This window comes from Sphaeroforma arctica (genome assembly GCF_001186125.1).
Source record: "Sphaeroforma arctica JP610 unplaced genomic scaffold supercont1.286, whole genome shotgun sequence".
Classification (NCBI taxonomy): domain Eukaryota; class Ichthyosporea; order Ichthyophonida; genus Sphaeroforma; species Sphaeroforma arctica.
In genome coordinates, this window is record NW_014040272.1 from 17,730 (window position 1) to 36,189 (window position 18,460).

At 44.4% G+C, this 18,460-nt stretch overlaps 2 protein-coding genes across 2 annotated transcripts; one reads left to right on the plus strand and one right to left on the minus strand.

The window, feature by feature from the left end:
- Positions 1–74: 74 nt before the first annotated feature.
- Positions 75–7,982, plus strand: SARC_04830 (hypothetical protein). The gene is made up of 11 exons (XM_014301314.1): positions 75–427; positions 1,763–1,943; positions 2,176–2,419; positions 3,106–3,293; positions 4,006–4,062; positions 4,257–4,336; positions 4,576–4,728; positions 5,155–5,370; positions 6,112–6,312; positions 6,538–6,654; positions 7,784–7,982. Exons 1-11 carry the CDS (start codon positions 311–313, stop codon positions 7,907–7,909), a joined length of 1,680 nt encoding a protein of 559 aa, XP_014156789.1. The 5' UTR covers positions 75–310; the 3' UTR covers positions 7,910–7,982.
- A 379-nt stretch (positions 7,983–8,361) lies between these two features.
- Positions 8,362–17,732, minus strand: SARC_04831 (hypothetical protein; the record flags this gene model as incomplete). The annotated part of the gene is made up of 10 exons (XM_014301315.1): positions 8,362–8,923; positions 9,382–9,470; positions 10,069–10,165; positions 10,619–10,759; positions 11,347–11,472; positions 12,670–12,859; positions 13,200–13,689; positions 13,984–16,978; positions 17,528–17,632; positions 17,727–17,732. 10 exons carry the CDS (start codon positions 17,730–17,732, stop codon positions 8,420–8,422), a joined length of 4,743 nt encoding a protein of 1,580 aa, XP_014156790.1. The 3' UTR covers positions 8,362–8,419.
- Between the last annotated feature and the right edge of the window lie 728 nt (positions 17,733–18,460).

An 18,460-nucleotide genomic window follows, 5' to 3' on the forward strand; every position in this document is an offset into this window, starting at 1 on the left:
GAGACTCTTTTTTATAGAGCTGGAAAAGCAGCGAGCATTGTTCTTATAGGTCTCTTGGTAAGCAATAATTAGCCACTTAAGCACTCGAGAGCGGAGAGAGGTTTGCTAAAATTGTTATACATGGTTTGTTAATTGCTATACATACCATTTTCCGTGTACGGGTCATTTAAGACCGTTCGCCTGGCCGAGTTAAGTTCCAGATGTTATCACTGTGAATCAACAGGCTTCAGGTACGGGCCCCTACAATACAACGTACTGGGTAAATATATACAGAGGCATAATAAATCAGTGGGCCAAATCAAACAACAATATGGATCACTTTGAAATCTTGCCAGCTGAACTAATCCAGAATATACTACGGTATCTTCCTGGCCGAGACCTGCTGCGAGTGTCCTGCGTGAGTCGCAACTTCAGAAGCGTCATAAACGTATGTTCTTTTGTTCTCATTGTATGTTTGTTTCAATTTTCTAATCGAAACGAGAACGTAAAATACCATCCGATTCGACTGATTAACTGTAAGATATGTCCTGGTATTTGTTATATTTGAATTCGTGCTATACTTAAGATTTTTATTTCAACGTCCGCGGATAAGTTAGAAGTTATTTCGTTATAACTTCGATTGTGCATGTAGGCGAGGTTTAGGAATATCAACCGAGTGCTGTACGTTTGTATATTTTCGCGAGTATTTTTAGAAATAAGTCATTCAAACTAGCTGCTCACATTCAGTTGTATATATGTCAAAATACGCACACACGCACACACGCACACACGCACACACGCACACACGCATACACGCACGCACGCACACACGCATACACGCACGCACGTACACACGCAGACACGCACGCACGCACGCACGTACACACGCACACACGCACACACACACACACGCACACGCACACACACACACACACACACACACACACACACACACACACACACATGTTATATATATATTTATATATTTATATATATATATATATATATATTCTGCACACACGCACACACACACATGTTATATATATATATATATATATATATACATACAGGAACACAACACATGCACGCGCATATATATATATATATATATATATATATGTATATATGTATAATATATATATATATATATATATATATATGTATATATGTATATATATATATATATATAAATATATATATATGTATATATGTATATATTTATATATATATATTTATACATATATATATACATACATACATACTGTATATATATATATACACACACACACACACACATATATATATATATATATATATATATATATTTATATATATATATATATATTCATATATATATATATATGTATATGTATATTGCGATTATATATATATGTGTATATAATGCATAGTATAAAATATATAATAATAATATTATATATAGTATTATATATATAGTATTATTACGGTATTTATGAGCGCTATTGTGTTTTCCCCTGTCATTTTATGGTTTGGCATCTTTTTACGCCTATGAGTTATAGTTGAGGCTACGCTTGTCGCGAGATAGTGTACACGGGCGGTGATCTTCATCATTCTGGGTATAATATGCTTTTGGAAAGAAGATTGTTCAATTTTTTATTTTTGTGTGTTTGTATGTGGGGGGTTGTTTAACAGATTTGTGTATATTATATTGCCTTGTCATATATTCTGTCTGCTTGGTTGCGCGTTGTACCAACGAATTGCACGGGATGCTCATCCGCAAAACTCTGATCATACGCATGGATAGTATGCAGAACTGTTTCGGGACTTGTGTCAACGGACGTCGAGAGACGATACTGGAGAGTGGACCATTGAATGCCGGAGGAGGCCCCCGCGCTTGCGATTGGGAAAGCAACACGGGAAGGAGTTTTGCAGTTCGCCTTCGGCCGAATCGGATGTGAATTGGAAGCAAATATGGACGGATTTAGGTATGAACTGTTTTGGGTGCGCACTGTATCAGAGATTCCGGGGAGATGAATCCACATGTATACGCCTCAGTGTTTGAAACCATTGGCAATTGGTCATCGTAGTCATTGTTTTGTAAACCGTGAGGAGAACAGGGCGTCACTCCTGCCCTACAGCTCCTATATTCGTACGCTATGAATGGAGTATTTCAGCGTAATCTTGTATTGATTCCTATCTTTAACGCTCCTTTGACAGTGAATCTGCAGTCGAAACACAGGGACTATGTCTACCCACTCATTGACAGGGGTGTATATGCAAGCACGACTGACCGCGAGGATCAGATCCTTGCGAATACTCTGCACAATGGATCTAGCTTCTGGAGTAGCATAGGCACAACAACAACGACGCCACCCGAATGCGTTGCGTACAAACTAGTGCAGCCTGTATGTGTGGTCACGGCGGTCGAGATTTTCCCCTTTAAGGCAGTGTCGCATCATGGGTATGTTTTATACATGCGAATAGTTATTTGGTGTTATAAGTCCTTTGGTGTTTGTATGGGATTCTCTAGTACTTGTGTGGGTAGCCGTACACACGTACGCGAGGGTATTGAATTCTATTCGTATATACATATGCACATATGCACATATGCACACATGTATATACGTATACAAATGGTTGCTTATGTGTATACAGCTATATATTGAAAAATGTTTGCGAGGTAGTTTCAATCTTTGTTCAAATGTTCATAGCCCCAAATTTATTTAGTGGTACGCCATGCCAATATTGCATCTTCTTCATATATTTATATAGGCATATACCACATGCCTACGGACCTCATTCGTACAAGTGTACCTGCACCAATGCATACACATGGAAATCTGCAAATATTTTCAAAAATTGGTTTCTATATTTTATTTTTTTATTTGATGATGGCACACGAATAAAATATGTATAGTTGGCAAAAGGCTCTACTTTATACTTTTCAAGATCATCATAGCAGTTGATCTACATTCGATATTAACTTCTGATCCTTTTGAGCTACCGTCCATCTGGTAGCACCAATACTATGTTGAAACTGAGCGCTAGTGTAGTACGCGTACATAGGTCTGTGCAAGTAAGCATTTCCGCTTCGAATTGTAGCTCACCCCCTATCTACGATACCCTTCCCATGGCCCATGTCAACAGACTACCAACATACGGTCCGCAGCGCGTGCGCATCTCAGTGGGATTTAGCGAACACGCGTGGCACTACGTATCGGATATTATGGTATGCGGGAACATCAGCGAGGCACAGGTATTCAATATCGCCCCAGATATCGTTGTCGGGTCGCATATCAAAATAGAACTGCTGGGCCGTCGTTCGATTCAGCCTGGTATGTACCGAACTACGCAGGCGTGTGCATGCACCAATGACTGCAGATATTCTTGTAAGGTTTGACGATGGTACCTAGGTTGTATCCGTGAGACGTATTTGAAGAGATGTGTATTCGTTTATCTTTGTGTTATATTTCCGTGGAGGTTTGTACGTACTTACGTACGACATGAGTATACAAATACAAAGTATTCTTCTGGTCTTATACAAATTATGCATATATATATATATATATACATATATATATATATATATATACACACACACACACACACACATATATATATATATATATACATAATATATTAATACATAATATATATATACATAATATACATATGTCTAAATATATATGTATAAATATATATCTATAAATATTGTTGATGCATGCCCGAGTATGTAAACTGTGTATATGTAGACAGTTTTATTTGTTCCTGTCAATACATTTGATGATTGGAGTATATATATATATACCGAGAGTGGGCGAGGCGAAACATTTCTGGACCCACGCAAACTGCATACGCAAATGAGCACAGATCACTTTAGAGGTGGTTTGTTAGTATAAATGCCGTTTTTGTATACCGATTTTGGTAAATATGCGTATAAGCGGCGTGGAGGCCTTTAGTGCCCAAGAATCAATAAATATGTATTATAAAATTCCTACTTCAGTACTAACACGCCACTGGCTCCCTCTACTACTCACTAACTGGCAGCGGACGGCCTTTACTACATCGTTCTCAAGCAAGTGAAGGCTTATGGGATACCTCTCGGTATGTGAGATGCATTGCCATACTCGTGGAGTTTGTTAGTGGCTATTGAGTACCTGCATATTTTATCATGCAGGACGCCTGAATTTTGATCTACATATCGATCGCATTTGGTGGTGCAGCAGTTATTGGCTTATTCGGACCAAAGTGCTGAACAATTTGTAACATTGTCATTGTTCCATTTATCTGTCTATCAGGAGTTCTAGACATGCCTGTTCTGGCCGAGCTACTGTTGAAGGAGGCAACCTCGTTCGGTTGCAACGTTTTGCAGGATAAGGTAAGTTCATATAAGCGTAGTCTTTTGTTGCGTGTTAGATTGGCAATCTCTTGATCCCATTTCTAAGCTGGTGAATCTCTCCTTTACAGACGTGGTTACATTTTGCAATTCCCGTCGGGCATTTAGAAATTCTAGACGTATAGATGACTCCATTGTATGGCGTATGGTGAAGTGTACAAGGGTTATCCTCACCAAGTTCTGTATTTTTCTATTATTCTTAACTCCTGACCATATGACAGGCCCCGGAGATTGCACTTCAGCAGCTCGAAAGCGGCTTTTCCGACAGCTTAGAAGCCCGAACAGAGGGTAAGGCGATGTTGGTGAGGTTTGCAGCCATATTCAAACGTGGAGACTACATCAATGCGGCACAGTATACTGGTAGAAGCTCAGCGGTAAGTGTAGTTCAGACTCTCGGGATATAGTTGTTTCAGAGGTTAGTTTATACCAAGGGACTGGCCTATAGGCGTTGTGCACAGGCTGGGAGTGTCGTCTTATGAACTCATATTGCATGTCTGGGTGCGAGGAGCTGTATCAGTTGATGCATACGGCGAGGTTGCCTGCCCGCTCAACTCGAGCGTAACTGTGCACAGTCCTCCCGTGATGTTGAGGTGCGTGTGCACCTGCATTCGGATATGTCACGTTTAGCACTATTCATAGCTTGGTATCTTTGCAGTTGCTTGGCTACCAGTGTCACCTCGATATATGTTATATTCTGCCATGTTCCTGTACAGTATATCTGTTTATATTGCCCGAGATCATCCATAGCTGATTAGCATGGCGGCAGCAGCATCTGATATTTAGTTCTGTTTTCTCTACAGGGTCCTCTATTGCGCGATATGGTTGAGTATTTCGAGATTTTAGAAGCGGAGGCAGGCGATCCCACCCATCTCCAGTACTACCGCTCGTTGTCTGAGACCGGGATACGGTTGAATGAGAATGAATCGCTGGCGCTGGTGAGAGAGAGCAACCGAACGCGAGACTATCGATTGCTGAGTCAGTACACCAGCCAGGACGATGTACGCGTGACCCAAAATGTAAGTGTTTGCACAATCGAAATGTCAACATTCACTTCTAACTCTAGGCCTATTCACATGACGGAGAATATGCGGTTTTGAGGTTCTATTTGTCTTGAGTTTTAGGTCGATCGATATAGTTTTAAGGATCAACATCCTAAGTACCGCACTGTCCCAGGGCTTCGTTATTAGTGCACTGTGCGTCAGTTATGTAGTTCGATCGCACGCTATCGTATGTCAACCAGCGTGTAGCGCTATTGGTGGGTGCCAATTAATAACTTTGTGATGTCGGCTACCGTCCAGGTGCACGCAACCAACCAGGTCTGGGAATTTTCATTTTTCTTCTGTTCTATCTGTTTCTCGAAACACGGCCTATTTATAAATAACGTTAATCAGGGTTCTGTAGGTCGAGTTATCCTGGGTCTGAGTCTAGGGAGGTTCATTTATGGCATTTATAATTCTCTCTTTTTTTTCTGCCTCTCAAATATAATGCATAATTTACAAAACCATTAGTTCAGTCTGTCGTTCTATGCGTCTCTCAGTCATCCTGTATCACCTTCGACCAAGTAAATCTACCCTGTCCAACTATCTATCCCGTTGACGACCAATTATTCTACATACGTTCTTTCGTATTGCTAGTGCATACATCGTTGTCAGTTAACTCACTATTAGTTAGTCGGATTGGATCTCAGATGTCCTGCTCTGTCTACTACCAATTAAACCACGCCATTCACAACGTCCACTTACTCTTGCACCTCTCAGATATCCTGTACGGAGCGCATGGGAGACCTGATTGTCGAAAGCGCGCGATCCGAACGGGATGGGCCAGTGCGTAAGGAGATGTACCTGGCTGCCATGCGCGTGTACTACCACGCCACCACCTGGGACAAGATGATTGACATGTTGCTGGAGCTATGCTACTTCGGAGTCATTATGAATTTCCCAAATGGGATACAGTATCAGGTAGGCGTGGGATGATATCATTGTGCGATAAGGTGGATTAGTGCCAATTATTGAGGGGTTTGATTATCGGCATATATGTTACGGTATACGTGAGTGTCGATGGTGATTGTGTTGTATGTCCTTTCTAGTCGATCTGTTTGTCTCATTAACCTCTTTATCTGCTTTTCTCATTCGTTTCTTTTATCTGCTTGTCTCTATCATCTCTTTATCTGTGCGCATATACAGTTCAACTGGCCTAGCATGCTAGCGCAAGTGGTCGAACGGCACAATTCGAGAGCCCTGGGACTGCAGTTCGCAGGCATCATCGTGCAGCACCGCCGTGTGGGAGACGAAGTACACCGGGTAAGCTTGTGTGCTATAGTTTAGGTATGTGTATCACCGTAGTATCCTGTATCTTATGCATGGTTAATACATCATTTTTTGTGGTTTGTACAAAAGTATTCGTGGTTTAAACAATGAGGGGCCGAAGTAGAGTGGAAATTCGAATCAACTGGAAATGGCACCGAGTTTGTACTGGAATTGACTGGTCAAAACGTATCTCTGTCCACAGAAATTATTTTCGGGACTTTTGGACAAATCCTGCAGCCCTGAAATAAACTTTCCCCAAAATAACCATTTCGGCCTAATATTCGACCAATATAGACTGAAAAAGGCCAGAAATGGACTAAATTAGCTTCAAATCGGGTGAAATCACGCTTATAGTTGGGCTTTATAGGTCGAGAATTGGGATAGAAATATATATAAACATATTTCGGGAAAGTTGTGCTCGAAGTCTGGTATAGCTTTCGAGTTGTTCAAAATGTCCAGAATATTCATATGGCCTACAGATTATGTCATCGATAATATAGGTTTAAAATACAATTTGACCCAAAAAAAAATCAGTACAAACTGGGTGCAATCTCCAAAAAAACTCTAATACCCACTCTACTCCGTCCCTTCACAAACATGTTACCAACTCATAGCTGTCAACCGCCATGGGTCCTTCATATCAGCTCATGCTTACTCGGAGTTTGCGAATGGCTACGGTTGGCGGAAGTGAGAGCGGTTGTCTTCTAATTTAATTTGTGAATGTTCATTTTGACCTCAAATATTGTCAAGGGTGATACCTGACTGCACCTTTAAAAGCAAAGCCATGGCAGTATGATGATCGTCGTCTATTACTTAATACCGATATACAAGAACACTGTCTGGCGGAGCTGACTGCCATTACCCCCTGTACTTTGAATGGCTCTCAAGTAGTGTAGCGTGAGACGCTTATCATTTATGATACAGACAATCGTTAAATTAGATCATGTTCATGTTAATAGTCCTGTGTACTACTCGAATTCACGTTACGATGCAGACTAATTTCGGATTCCATCATTACAAAACCCTCAATTCAAATTCAGATTATGTCTATACAAAATAGTACCGCGTACGTTTCCATTTGGCCCCAACCTCACTCTCTTACTACACTACATATCACTCACAGACGCTGGGTATGCAATTGTCAGTGAAGCGGCGGCCGCATGAATCTTGGGGAAAGGCCATCGTACGCGAATGTGTAGAGACTCGCAGCGCGGCGAATGATGTGATCGAGTCCTTATTCAAAAATTAGAATTGGGTAGGGCAGTAAATTGACTAGGTCTGCCCGGTCGAATTCTGAGGAAATAAAATACACGTGCACCCAGTTTTGAATTCCCAGATTGCGCAGGCTTTTTGGCTGTGATATACCTTGAGAGCCCAAATTCTAAAATTGATACACAGGAAACCACACCATGTCAACAAATAGTGGGGAGGGAACGAGGTGCGGGACCCCCCAAAAAAAAAACTCAAAAAGTGGGCTCTTTCTAACCGCCTGCTTCAAGAAGTGAAGGCATAATTTTCTGAATTCAGACAAGAATAAGGAGGTCAAAGATTTTGGACAAAAATATTATAAACTACAAAAGTAGAGCGTGATTGAAAATCGCATGGTAGGCGCAGCTTCTCGCTCCTGTGTACCATACTAGGAGATACAAATGCATCGAAGCTTTCCTTTTCCAATAGCATAACCCGATGCTTCCTTTGTTTTCAGTTTACAAATTAAAAGTTTATTTTATTTCCTTAATTCTTCTGTTACCTTAATTTCTTATTTCTTCGGTCCACTGTGTTGCGATGCATGCTTAGCCGAGCCAGAGTTTGAACCGGCATTGACCGTAACACTCACGCCCGCGTGTGAAATCACACTCTGGGTGGTATCCATGCCTGAGCTCGCACTCCTATTCGCCTTTGCACCGGCTGGACTACTACACACACTCGAGCTATTAGTAGCTTTACTACTCCCCGTGCTATTAACAGCCTTTAGTGCCTCAGCCGCCGTTGCCGGCTCCGGACACATGGCCGTCTCCAAATCGCATCTCTCATAGAACAAAATATATGCATCTCCGCGATTCTTCCCCGAGGGTAAAGGAGAACGCGGTCGATTGGACGCCTGGGGTGTCCCCAGTGAGTCGTGTTGGTCTGTTGAGAGGTACTCGATACCTCCTGTGGCCTCGTCGGGTGAGATTGGCTCGATCTTGCTATCGTCGCATCGGTTCCAGAGTTTGGTTCCTGGTTTCCGCACGTCGCATGTGTAGTGCCCGCCCTCGGCCGCCTATTTATAGGTTTACATAGTTAGGAATCTTCATCATATGTATATTCACTTTGATCCTAAGGATGCTAGACGACAGCCCCCAAGTGAGTTCGAATCGTGCGAATAGCCACAATTGAACGGAACTGCTCAAAGACACGTTTAATGAACGAATATTACCAAACACACGTCACCCTCCAACACATGTGGATTGTTTGCGCAACGGTTTTTACATTCTGCGACTCTATAATGAGCAATGCTGACAATACAGCGATGGTCATTACACAGTAAGGTGTTATGTCCCGATAGTCACACAGCGAGAGTACACCGGCCAAACTAGCGGACAGCTCGAGACAAATGGACACGGCACATGCATACTAGTTTAGTGCTCTCTCTGAGTTGGTAGCATTGACATTCAATAGGTATCACACGCAGAGCACACACCCTACGTATCAGTACAATGCTGATTGCCACCCGCATACCTCGCCGTGATGATAAACCACTGAGAACAGCCTGTATTCTCGCTCTATTCCTTTCAATTTTCCGGATTTGGGAGCCGTGCCGAGTAGATCTGCGGGTTCAAGTACAAAAGAAAAATGAGTATACAAACCCACCCCCTCCCCTCTTTTAATCGACATGTTGCAAGGAAGTACATAGCGTGAGCGTGATTGGAAGCCACCACCACTTCGAGCCCATTTATTCAAATATGAATGAAGCACAGCTATGCTTGAGTTTCCTGTACTGCCATGGTCTTCTCTAAATATTTTTTTCAGATAATATGCGATCCTTCTACTATCGATTAGCGCCCTGCTTTCAAGCGTGCAATGCGATTTCACTAGTGCAAGTTCAAACTTACCACAACCCCCGCGTGCCAATTGGCGGGATTTATTTTCAATACGCCATTCATCTTTAGTTTAATATTTTTTTTTGACAATATGTCACATAAGTGGATGATTTACAATCTGTTTATCTTCTCAAGGGTTGAGTAGATGATGGTGACTATCGTGGAAAGTAGACAGTAAGCGTTGCCTGAGAAGTCTACGACGTATGCGGAAATCAAATGTATGCGGACATAATTTACGCAATGCGTGGCAATCCATGTAGATACAACGTGAATAACGAGGTATATAACAGTGCAACGGATTCTTTCGTGATTGAGAGCATCTTACCTTCGGATATTTCGAGGTGCAAGGGGTACGGCACGAATTTGTGTAGTTTCCTGATTCCAGTCTCCGGATCGTACACGAATCGCTTGAGATGCAGCACCTGATATTGTATATGACCAAAGAATTATAAGCCTCCGATACACCTAAATAGAATACGAACCACATACACCCCCATGCACTACAGCATCACCCAACCTTTGTAGCGGTCAAACGCCTGTCCTCTCATCCCCCTCAACTTGGGACGATAATCTACGTCTGGACAGTTATCGTTTAAGGCCTTCCGAATCCATATTTTCACCCCGAGTGGCGCTTGTGTCACACCTCCACACAATAGCAATAAAAACTACGTCTGTGGTTGAAAAGCCCATATTGCGCCCCCACTTGGGCCACTGATTCATCTTGTTTAACATACACAGACCAAAAACGCGCAACTAACCTCACAAAGGTCTTGGTTTGACAGTAACGTGCTTTGCAAGACCATGTCAACAATCAGCTTCAAAGCAACGCTACAACTATATACAAACCATTCGAGTTCATAGCACAGATAGCATACCAGTACAGGGGGCAAGGTTTCTATTCGAGACTGCTTATCGGCGGATATCGTTAGATTTGTCGTCTCGCAGGTGAAGCCATCGAGATGTTCAAGCAGAGTCAAATGACGCAGCGCATCGTTGAGATTGTGTACATCGTTCGTCTGCAAAGATATATACGAGATGGAAAGGACGAGTACTTACTTTTTTGTGTGTAGTTTGAGTAAAACGAGGCCGAAATCTCGATACTGATACTTAAAAAGCTGGCTCGAGGTCGATGAGTTAATAATAGAAGGCATGGGCCACATACGTATCTGTACTTCCGTTGGAGACGTGGCAATTAGAACACTCTTGAACCAAGTTTGACAACGGAAGAACATATACATATATATACATGCGAGATTATACAGTGTAACGGTTGACAACGTAAGAACATATACATATATATACATGCGAAATTATACAGTGTAACGGTTGACAACGTAAGAACAAATACATATATATACATGCGAGATTATACAGTGTAACGGTTGACAACGTAAGAACAAAGACATATATATACATGCGAGACTATACAGTGTAACGGCCCACCGATATTACATAAAAAACAAATCACACCAACAGCGACTGATCATCACAACCAGATGATCTAGCGCTTGATCCATTTATGACGCAGGTAACACCCAGGTAGACATCCACACAGTAAAGGCTGGGCGGCGTATGTGCTTGCGCAGGTGTTCATATAACATACCGCAATCTCGAGCTGCAGACTGTGGAACGGTTGGAATGTCACAGACGCTTTCGATCCGGCACGTTTTAAACTCGATCGGACTGTGCCGCCAAATATTTTAGTCACCGGCGACGAGAGAAATTCGCTCTGTGAAACAGGTGTGTAAATGATAAAATCGCCGTTAGCGGTTTCCAACAGAAGTTTTTTCTTTGCTCGGTAGAGTGGGAAGGGGTAGTAGTTAGTACGAAAGTACCTTCCACTAGACTGAACGAGAGCAATGGACTTCATTGCTGTGCTGAAATGTGTGGGTGATGCGGTGTGCAGTCTACAAACTCGTAATTGAAGTTCAAAATGCACAATGCGCATATCCCCAGAAAACTATGGCAAAAGGTATCGCTCAGCACTATTGTAATTTGAGAAAAAGAGGTTCAGAAAACTTTTATTTCCCGCACATTCAACTGCCAATTCGCAAACAGTGTGGCTCACATACCAGCACTGGGCCACTAAACAGGACAACCACATCCTTCTACTCAGAGAACACCCGGACCAGAAATATAACACGTACGCCTACTTTATATACATACATCACACGCACAATACACGTCCGCATATATCATAGACAAACGGCATGGACAACAGAGTTTGTAATACATTAGCCGCTAATACAAGGCACATCATTTCTGATAAGTGTATCGATAGAATAGACAGCGCAACAGCCACAAGCAGAGGATGGAGCGCACACGAACGAACATACTGAGCAAACAAACACAGCGACAAGAATTCGGCGGGGACAGAAATGGACACACAACTATAATCCAGCTATGCTTTGAAACTATAGTCCAAGTTGTGCTTTTAGATGGGAAATGTAATGGATATGAATGCAGTCCAGCCACAAAAGCATGTTTTGGCGTAATGTTCCCCACACTCATATAGTGCAAGGTTTACTCGTTTCGACAAAGTATTTAAGGCTTCACACTCCAGTTACCCGGTGCCTACCGCGTGATAATTTCGAATAGGATTATTAATGGCCCAAAATTTGGCCTTGATAAAATGAGTTGATCTGGGCCTTTATGAAATGCCCTAAGTCTTGATGTTAACGAGATACTATCTATTCTAAAAGCGAGCCGACATGGCTGAAGAAAAACACTGCAACACAGGCAATGCCCTGACATCCACAGGTCTCATCACAAACTACTTGCCACTAGCATGATAGATGAGAATACATACATATATACTGCCTCGGAATCACCTCTCGCAAGCACACAAACGATTACTTTTATATACTCCATATACAAAACAGCGCCGCCAACCATATGCCCGACGAAATTCGTATCTTACACACACCTGATGGGTGACGACCTTTTTGTTACCCTTGCCGACCTCTTCCCAGCCATCCATCGAATCCGCACCGTTTTTAGCGCCAGCGGATGCATCGATATTGTTTGCCTTGACCACTGCGAGGCATTCCTCGTGAAGAGTGTCCAGCACGAACGAAAGGAACTCTTCGGCGTCTTCTTGGCTGCCTAGAGCTTGCCTAGTGTGAGAAGGGTTCCAACAGGGATAGTGAGTGGCCACTCCCTCATTCAACAAGTATGTAATTTCAGAGTTTGTATTCGGGAGTGATCGGGAATCGAAATTGCTCTTGGCAATCGTGTAAGTCAGCATCAGACTACACAAAAAGCAGTTTGTATCTACCGTGAACTGTCAAGTTGATCGATTGTGCTCAAAGCCGGATAATTGTTTGTAAGAACTCAATCCATAATTGTTCGAGATTTTTCAAAAGTACCATGCCACAAACTCTCTACACTATGGTGTAGAAAAGTTCTTTTGTAGTTTGTAGACTAATATACAACAGGCCGTTCAAAGCTACACACCTTCGCACTCGCTGGATCACTTCGTACAGTTTGAGTGGTTGAAACGACTCTCCAATAAAGTTGTGTCTGCCGCCATTGGCCTGTGTCTCGGTGGAGAACTTCCGCTTGGATGGATTGGACACATCGAACGCCTTAAAGAAATGTGTGAGCGCATCTAGAATCGGGGTGGGGACCGCCGCCTTGGGCTTGGCCGCCGACAGGCTAGGGAAAGTCATCTGGGTCTCTACTAGGAACTGTCTAAACAAGGGGGTGGCGAGTAGGGTCTGCAGTATAGTGTGCATGAAGCACATGTTCGTGTGGTTGATCAGACCCCGTGACGTATACTGCAGACTGGACCACGGGATGACTGTCGCGATGTCGTAGTGCACAAGCACATCGCTGAGGGACGTACACGTGGTGTGTGTGCGAGCTTTGTCTCGCTTGATGTCTGTGGGGAGAGGGGTGTCGACATCCTCTGCGAGGCTTTCACTGCTGTTGGCGCCGGCGGCAACTACAGTGTGGGCGTGATCAAAGATGACAAGTTTGGAATAATTAAAATAAAGCGGCATACGTAGGTGAGTGCTTCTAAGGAGGTGGATACGCCACAAGCAGTTCATTTGCATTGCACAAATCAATTGTCACAAGTGCAAGCGGACTCACCGCATAACACGTTCCAATGACATGAGTGTGGGATTCAGGCTGATGCCCATACCCAAAACATTGCAAAATTCCGAAAGACAATACCGTCTAGAAACACAACTATACTACTACATAAGCACAATCTTCTCGACTGCAAGTACAGCACCTTCAAACACGGACATACAAGTGCTATGTGGCGCAGGAGTGCCTTGGCTGCCGCCATCGGCAGTCGGTGGCTTTGCGAACAGTTTAGACCACGACGATGGCGGTGCTCGCGCCTTAGCTGGTGTGGACGGGGCACTTTGTTCGGTTGTTGGCTGGTCCGCTGTCGCTGTGTTCTCCGCTGCCTGAGGCTCCGCGGGCTTAGGTATCCGTTCCTCCTCCAGCGTGCGGTGTTGTGCTGTGGTAGAGTCTGCTGTGACTGAGCCTACTGGCGCGACCGCTGCTTCCGCTGCCGTGGCTGAGGCCTGTCCCTGTGCAAGCGGTTGCGGTTGCGGTTGCGCCTGGGCTATGGCTGTTGGCTGTGTCTTATCCTTGGCTCTGATCGACTGCGCATCCTTGGCCGCGGCTGGAGCAGCCGCAGTGGGCACAGTGGGTGTGAGTGCGCGTGGATTCATCTTCCACACATTAACTGGAGGCCCGACCCTCACGGGGACGGGCTGTGCTTTCGGCGCCGCAGCCGCTGGCGCCGCACTGTGTGGGGCGCTCTTTGACTGTGGCTGTGACTGTGGTTGGGTGCTGGCGGGTGGTGCTGTGTTCACGGCGCCTTTTCTGCGGCCCTCTTTGTGGCTTTGTGTGTTAGTTCGTGCCGGTGTCTGTGACGGTGTTTGCCACTGCGACTTCGGCTGTGTCGGAGTTTTCGATTGTGTCCTGGGCGCACCTGGCGCGTGACCATTGGCCACTTTGTGTGCCTGTGCGCTGGCTGCTTTGCGCGAAGCCGGCTTGTGTGTATCGCTTGAAGGAGTCTTGTGTCCTTGTGTGGGTGTGTGACCCTGTCTCTGTGTAAGTGGGGCGGTGTGTGCTTGTGTGGGTAACTGTGTGCGCGGTTGTGCTCTGGGCTGTGCGGGTATACCCCAGGCGTTCTTGACCACAGCTGGCGGTTTGCTTTCCGTCTCAGTAGGCGCCGCCGCAGCCTGTACGGATGTTTGGCACACAAGCGTTGGTTTTTGTATCTGTGCTTGAAGTTGCTTCGATTTCTGCACCTGAGCATCTGTTGGTATTTGTGCCGCGGTGTGTGAGCTCGTATCTATTTGTGTCTGTGCTGGCGCCTGCTCCTCGACATGCACACTATTCACCTGCGCTTGCGGCTGCTGCGGTTCAATTGGTGCCTGCGGTATTTGCGTCTGTGTGTGTGTGTGTGTGTGTGTGTGTGACTGGGTCAGTCCTGGTGCATCGGGGTGTGTGTATGTACCTGATTGCGGTACCGTTGACAACACTTCCTCATCATGTTGACCACCTAAATTCTTCGCCACAGCCGACGCCTGGATACTACCACCCACCTCTTTCTCCAGAGTATCTCCGTGTGCTGTGGGCTTCTCTGAAGTAGGAACTACACTCCCGCCCCCATCTGCCTGTGATGGTATAATTATATTTACATGTTCCTCCAATTTTCGGCTCGTTTTGGCCTTCGACTTTGATTTTGTCTTCGCTTTCGCCTTTGCATCCTCTTCTCTTTGTGGCGATGTGCTGCTGTCGACCGGTGCGACTGCCACCTCTGTTGGCACAACTTCTAATGGTTTGGGTTCCTGATGTATCGGTGTTGCCGCGTGTGTGTGAGTGGTTAACGCAGGCGTCGGCTCTGTAAAGACCGGAAGCTCTGGGATATCAATGAGCACATCCCCGCTGCCATCAGGCACTGGCGACACCCCCTCATCCATAGCGGCGCCTTGAGTGTGCAGCTGCTTTTCTAAATTATCCGTCGAATCTATCGGCGCACTCGTACCGATCAACTGTGCTTGATGATGGTGTGGGTGGTGTTGGGCGTGTTGTTCGTCCATCTGCTGTATTTGCCGTATTTGCTGATGCTGTTGGTGTTGTTGTTGCTGGTGTTGGTGTGGGTGTTGTTGTTGGTGCGGGTGTCGGTGTTGCTGGTGCGGGTGCTGTTGGTGCTGCTGTAGGTGCTGCTGCTGCTGTATATGAATCTGTTGTTGTTGTTGCTGTTGTTGTTGCATTTGTTGGCGATGCTGGTGTTGCGGTGACATCATCGTTCGGCCATGCACATGAGCTTGAGCTTGAGCGTGTGCCCGTGCTTGCGCCTGCGCCTGAGCATGCGCGCGTGCTTGGGCATGCACATGTGGGTGTCCGCCGTTATTATAGTGATTACTAAAGCGGAACCCGTCATCCCCCATGCCCAGCCCTTGCATAGGCATCGGCATAAACATGGCCATGTTCGGTACGACACCAGAATTCAGCATCCCAGGACCGTCCACGCCCACGCCATTCTGCATATGCATTCCGTTGTAGCCAGGGTGTGCGTGTGCATGACCATGGTGCGAGTGTTGCGGATGCTGCTGATGTCGCTGCTGCTGCTGCTGCTGCTGCTGCTGTTGTTGTTGTTGCTGCAGTTGTATGTTCTGCGGCGTGTGGCCTTGTAGTGACTCCGCACTTCTATTCAAACTGGAGACGCTACTGTTGTCTGATATAGGACTCGAAGGTCCATGGGACGGTGTGAAGGAGGGTGCCAATGGGTTATATTTATACATTTTCTGGTTCACATCGCCCGCTTGCCTGGGCAGCTTCTGTGGTAAATGTTGCTGGATTATCTGTGCCGGTTGCGGCTGCAGTGCGACCGGTGGTTGCAATTGCTGCTGCTGCTGTAGAGTGGTCTGTTGTTGTTGTTGTATATCTCCTTGTGCCACGAGCGGGCGATTGTCCGCCTGTTGGTCTTTCAGCTCTTGAGAATGCCCAACTGAGGGTACCTCTTGGCTTTCAGACGGCACTGGCTCGTCTGCATTATGGAGAACTTGTGCGGCTACGAGTTCGCCCTCTTTCTGCGCATGCGCTTGCAGTTGTTGTTGTAGCTGCAGCTGCAAGTGTGTGCCGGCACCCTGATCCGATCCACAGGAGTCACCAGAGGTAGGCCATGGCTGAGCTTGGCGCAAACGTTCCGCCGAAGTGGGATGAGAATGCCCTGTGCCTCGAGCGGGTAGGACGATAGAGAGCTGCACGGCAGGAGGTGCCATGTAAGCACAGAGACAGTGTATTGATTGGCAAGTAAACACGGCAGCAGGCACTAATAGGACAAAGGGATATACGTACCCGCACATAGAAAGAGTGTGATCAATAGCCGTGCGTAGATCCCCTCAAAGATTTCAAAGTCGGATGTACAGCGAAACGGCACACATGTACAGCAACAAGCGAAAACAGACACAAGTGTCGGTAACCTAGAGAAATAATGTTAAAGTATGTAGACAAGATCTACGAAAGCACATACAGTACTAAAATGCCACTCGAATAGATTGTAACATGCGACTTATGCGTGTGAGAGACAAGGTGTAGTGCTTGACGCACAGGCGATCCTATGGTATCGACCAGCATATCGCTCTATTTCTCTGATGCTGAGTAGATATGAGTCCGTAGCGCGCGTCCTATTTTATAGCGAAGAGAGTTGCAGAAAGAAGAAAACGGATACACACGCGCACGCGGTTATCCACGGCCACGAACACTACTGGCAAGGACGAAGCGGACTTGAACGTGTACAACAAACATACCTCCTCAGCTTCTACCAGCCACGCCTTGGTTTCCTCTATGCTGAAATCACCAAATAATATTATATTTTCCTCCCGCGAGCCGTTTGCCGACTCATCGGGTATACTCTATTGGCGGTGGAGAGAAGCAAGGCAGAAAATATAAATTCCTGTGCGGAAATCACAAAAATTTGTTCTACAAGAACCAAGCTAAACTTCACACCTTCATGCGTGACCGAGTTTAGCTATATAATGCATAATACGTGTGCCAGACTACCTACGAACCTAACATATATATATATATATATATATATATTTATAACACGACCTTAATGTTATCCGTACCATCTGCTCGACAAACAATCAATATGCACAATTATATTACATTGTTGCAGTGTTTCAGAATGAATCTGTGTAGACGCATAAGCTTGTCTTATGAAAAGCATTAACTATGATCCAATTTTTCAACCGAAAATTATTTGCAATGCAGAATCGTCGAGTCGAGCGAATGTTTAAGTTTACACACAAAGTCAGACCTCCATACTCTATATTGCGTATGACATCTCATACTAATTCCATACTCGTCTCGACATTAGTTAATTATATAAATCAGATTCTAGCCTTTGCACTAACTAGAAACCAATCCCCAAAATATAATAGACTTCAATAAATGTGTATATATCCAACCCAAAACATATAATTAGTATATATATATATATGTATATATATATATATAAATACACAAAAACAAACAGACACAGACACAGACACAGACAAAGATATATATATATATATATATATATATATATTATATATATATATATATATATATATATATATTATACACACACACACACACACATATATATATATATATACACTATATACAATAAGTACCACTAATAATAATACACACCACCACACACTATAATAATTAATATATATACANAATAATAA

Excerpts from the sequence above, each read along its gene's own strand:
- SARC_04830 (XM_014301314.1), top strand. The coding sequence starts at position 311 with ATGGATCACTTTGAAATCTTGCCAGCTGAACTAATCCAGAATATACTA. Across the intron at positions 4,063-4,256 it reads GGCTTATGGGATACCTCTCG|GAGTTCTAGACATGCCTGTT; the intron begins GTATGTGAGATG and ends TCTGTCTATCAG. Across the intron at positions 4,337-4,575 it reads GCAACGTTTTGCAGGATAAG|GCCCCGGAGATTGCACTTCA; the intron begins GTAAGTTCATAT and ends ACCATATGACAG.